This window comes from Cyclopterus lumpus, chromosome 18 (assembly GCF_009769545.1).
Source record: "Cyclopterus lumpus isolate fCycLum1 chromosome 18, fCycLum1.pri, whole genome shotgun sequence".
NCBI lineage: Eukaryota > Metazoa > Chordata > Actinopteri > Perciformes > Cyclopteridae > Cyclopterus > Cyclopterus lumpus.
In genome coordinates, this window is record NC_046983.1 from 8602617 (window position 1) to 8606696 (window position 4080).

A 4080-nucleotide genomic window follows, 5' to 3' on the forward strand; every position below is an offset into this window, starting at 1 on the left:
CCTTGTCTTTGACCCCATCATGGCATCCTGATTGATTCCAAAGTCCAAACTCACATTGCTGAGAGTATGAAATTGTTTGGTAACAAACCGTAACCCCCTGAGTTAGAATAGTGCTCTGTTTTTTTAACCGTTTTGTCTTTTCATTCAAAAATAAAACAGCCACAACATTTGTTAGGATTGTATCTATTGATATGCATGATCATTAAAGGGACTCCATATATCACACCAACAGTTCACTTAAGAATTCTTCATCTTTTATTTTTGCACAACAGCAGACAGTTTAAGCAGAGGAAAAGTGTTTACTGCACTTTGCAAAATGTGAAGAAAAAAAGCCCAACACAAACTAAACAAACAGAGAGGTAGATTCTTGAAAAATGTTCTTGTTCCTTGATAACCATAGTTTATGGCCACTGTCAAATTAATATTGAACGAATCATAGATAACATGTCTTTAAGGTCAGAGATCAGAACAAAGTTTCTCATGATTTAGTCTAATGTTGTGCTTCACCGTTTGTTATGAAGTACTATGAACACGCTGTAATTTCATGGATACACTCGGAGCACCGAGGTGTTGAAAAACACTGCTAATTTATTTTTCCTTCTCTCATACCACTTTTTACAGTTGTATGAGAAAAGAAACTGTAAAAGCTCACATTGCCCACGACATCATGGCAAGCAGACCAAGAAAAAGCCAGAACCCCCCCACCTTTTCTTGTAAAACAATACGCCCTCAGGCTTCTAAAATATTGTTTTGAATTAAATAATTTGAGACAGTAGAATCACTGTGGTTAAACTGCAAATGACTCGTAAACATGTACTTGTGTGTGTGTGTGTGTGTGTGTGTGTGTGTGTGTGTGTGTGTGTGTTGGATTATCAATCTGGGCTGAGTAAACAGCTGATCCAAAAGCTCCAGGCTTACTGTGTGTGAACTTGTTTGTGAATTGAAATGTGCAGAATTGGAGCACAACACTGACATGATGATGGTTTCTGCTTCATCACCTAATTTGAAAGGAACAGACATTTTGTGAAATAAACATTTATATCTCTGTAATGTAGCTGGAGCCAGCAGTCAGTCGGTTAGCTTAGCTTAGTTTACAGACCATAAACAGGAAAACGGTTAGCCATGCAGGCTCTATTCAAAACCCATCTACCAAAACCTCTGAAGCTCACTAATTAACATGTTATATATTTTTTGTTTTGTCTCCGCAGTGTGAAAACAAGTATTACAACAACACTAATTTAATGGCATCTCCACTCGTTGCCTAGCAACTGCTTCAAACCCAGATAAGCACATGACCCCCCTTTTAATACAGCAAATTATTTTTACGCTTCGGTTTCTGTATGGATTAAACAAACTAGATCTAAAGTGAGCATTAAATGTGCTATGAGGCACACTTTGCACCTTCGGAGAGTTTCAGGCTAGCTGTTTCTCCTGGTTTCCAGTTTATGCTAAGCTAGGCTAACCAGCTGCTGGCTCCAGCTCCATATGTATCACACGGACCTAATATGGTTATCTTCTCATCTAACTCACGGTTTAAGGCTCTGTCTGGAAAATGATTCCATGTTTCAAAATCTAGTTTTTAAACCGTCGTTATTCAGTTTTGTGCTTATGTATGTAACAGATTTTGAAATAAATATGTTACCTCCAGCAAATCTGTAACCAAGTAGTGTTCTATCACTAAAATTATAGAGAAATCGTACACACTAGAGTGAGTGGCCGTACACCGCTAGTGGGGTTAACCACGGCCCAGGAGGTCATGGGGTGTCCAAGCACATAAATTTGGCCATGTGTGTATCTTTTGTGGATGTATGAAGAGCTTGATAATGATCAAACACTATAAAGCATTACAGCACACATCAGTAGGAATAACAGAAAGGTGATGCCCACTAATAAGACCTTGTAGAGACACCCAGCAGGTGGTTAACCTGAATTACAACAGGACAATGAGACAAAACAGGCTTCTTTTTTTTTTTAAATTCACTTTGATATACCCCTTTGAGATTGCCACGGTGGTCCAGCAGTTCTGCTTCAGATCTAAAAGGACTTTTTCCACGACTTACAGAGGATTTTCTGGAAGGCGCGTCTGAAGTCCCGGTTGAAGATGGTGTAGATGGCAGGGTTGAGGGAGCTGTTACAGTAGCCGATCCAGAAGAAGAATTTAAAGAGCGGGTCGGGGATCTTACAGGAGTCCCTGCACACACCGTACAGGCTGTAGCTGAAGAAAAAGGGGAACCAACACACAACAAACACCCCCATGACCACAGCCAAGACAAAGGTAAACCTCTTTTCCCTGGCTTGAGAGGCCTTCTTCCTGGCCATGGAGCTCCGGCGGCGTTTCCTCCTGGAGGTGAAGAGGTCCATGGATTTGTTACTGACTCTGGAGATGCGTGTGGACTGTTTGGAGAGGGAGCTCTTCTTGTGGCTGGCCCTCTTGGCTGCCTTGGAGTCCTCCTGCTGGGGTTTGTGACCTTTGCCCTCCGAAGAGGAGCTCTCCATGTCTGCGTCCTCAGTCTGCTGGCCGACAGTGACGGTGCGTTGGCTGGGCGTAGGCGGGCACTGACAGTGACCGTTCTCTCTCTCAACATGGAAAGGGGAGTTGGCTTTGCTCATTCCATTCTCAGTTTGAGTAACACCCTCTGGCCTGAGATTTTTTCCCGACATGGTTCTGGTTCTGGTTTTGGCCACTTGGTATATTCTGATATACACCAGCACCATGATTATGCACGGGGCGAAGAAGGACGCGATGCTGGAGGAGAGGATGTACCAAGTGTCATCATTCAGCTCGCACTGAGGCTGAGGGCTCATATTAGTGTTGCTGTCTATGGATAAGAGCGGCGGAGATGATATGAAAGCAGATATGAGCCACACAATTATGATGATGCACTTGACGCGTTTGGGAGTCCGCTTCAGGTTGTACTCTACAGCCTGCGTAACGGACCAGTAGCGGTCCAGGCTTATTGCGCACAGATGAACAATCGACGAAGTGCAGAACAACACATCCAAAGCCAAATAAATGCCGCACCAAACATTTCCAAAATACCAATATCCCATAAGTTCGTTTGCCAGGGAAAACGGCATCACCAGAGTGGCGACCAGGATGTCCGCAGTGGCCAGGGACACCAGAAAGAGGTTCTGTGGGGCTTTCAGCGCCCTGCTCGTCAACACCGCAATAACCACCAAAATATTCCCAACAACGGTGAAAAGAATGAGAAAACTTACAAGAGCAGCGATGCTGGCTATCGCTCCTAAAGAATATCCACTGTCCAGACTCCAGGTGGAATTCAGATGGATCACCGTGAACGCGTCCATTCCGCTGGCGTTAAACAAATCCATCCCGGCTGTGTGCCAGGGACACCAGCTTTATGTGTATCCTGGAGTGGCCGAATCTCGGCTTAAATTCACACTCAGCCCCCTAAAGACCGAGGAGTCCATCAAGAGGCGCAGATCCGCGATCCAATTTACCAATCTGACGAGATGGAGACGCGCGCGTGAAAAGATTCCCACTCAGTGGAGTCTTCGGAGATTATTTGCAGCCGGTGGATCATCTCTCCAGATAACTTACTTTAAAGAGAAAACAAATCTCCCACGCACCCTGCCATCGTCTTGTCACGCGTCTCCTGATTGTGAGGCGTGGAGTGGCGTCCAGCCGCAGCTCCCCTTCCTTCAGCGTGTGCGCTCTCGTTCCTAATGATGCCCCGAGTTGTATGAGACATATAACTCACCCACTGCGGCCCCGCCCCCTCCGCACAGCATTATGTTCATATTGTTGGGATACGATAAGGCCATGGGACCCGTATCCTATAGCCCACATTATCTAGAATCTACAAGTTATTACATTTCCAAGGTTTTAAATGTAAAACTTTTAAACTAAACATTTCCAGATTTTATGATTCAAAATAAGGGAGAAGTGAGGGTTGTTAGTGTCTTATAGTATTGACAGGTTAACGGCAGCTCACTGGAGGTAAGTATGTTTGCACTGTGAGCTGCATGCTCCACATCATTTGTCAGGATATTTGAGTTTTGTAAATGGAAACACGTGACAGACACGTGCACGATTTCATTTCGTTTGGAGTCGTGCGT

The 4080-nt window shown here is 44.3% G+C and overlaps 1 protein-coding gene across 1 annotated transcript; it reads right to left on the bottom strand.

The window, feature by feature from the left end:
• Nucleotides 1-2034: 2034 nt before the first annotated feature.
• LOC117747859 (alpha-2 adrenergic receptor) lies at nucleotides 2035-3333 on the bottom strand. Its single transcript, XM_034557357.1, has one exon. It carries the CDS (start codon nucleotides 3331-3333, stop codon nucleotides 2035-2037), a length of 1299 nt encoding a protein of 432 aa, XP_034413248.1.
• Nucleotides 3334-4080: the final 747 nt, after the last annotated feature.

Coding starts and splice junctions, on each gene's coding strand:
- LOC117747859 (XM_034557357.1), bottom strand. CDS start 3,333: ATGGATTTGTTTAACGCCAGCGGAATGGACGCGTTCACGGTGATCCAT.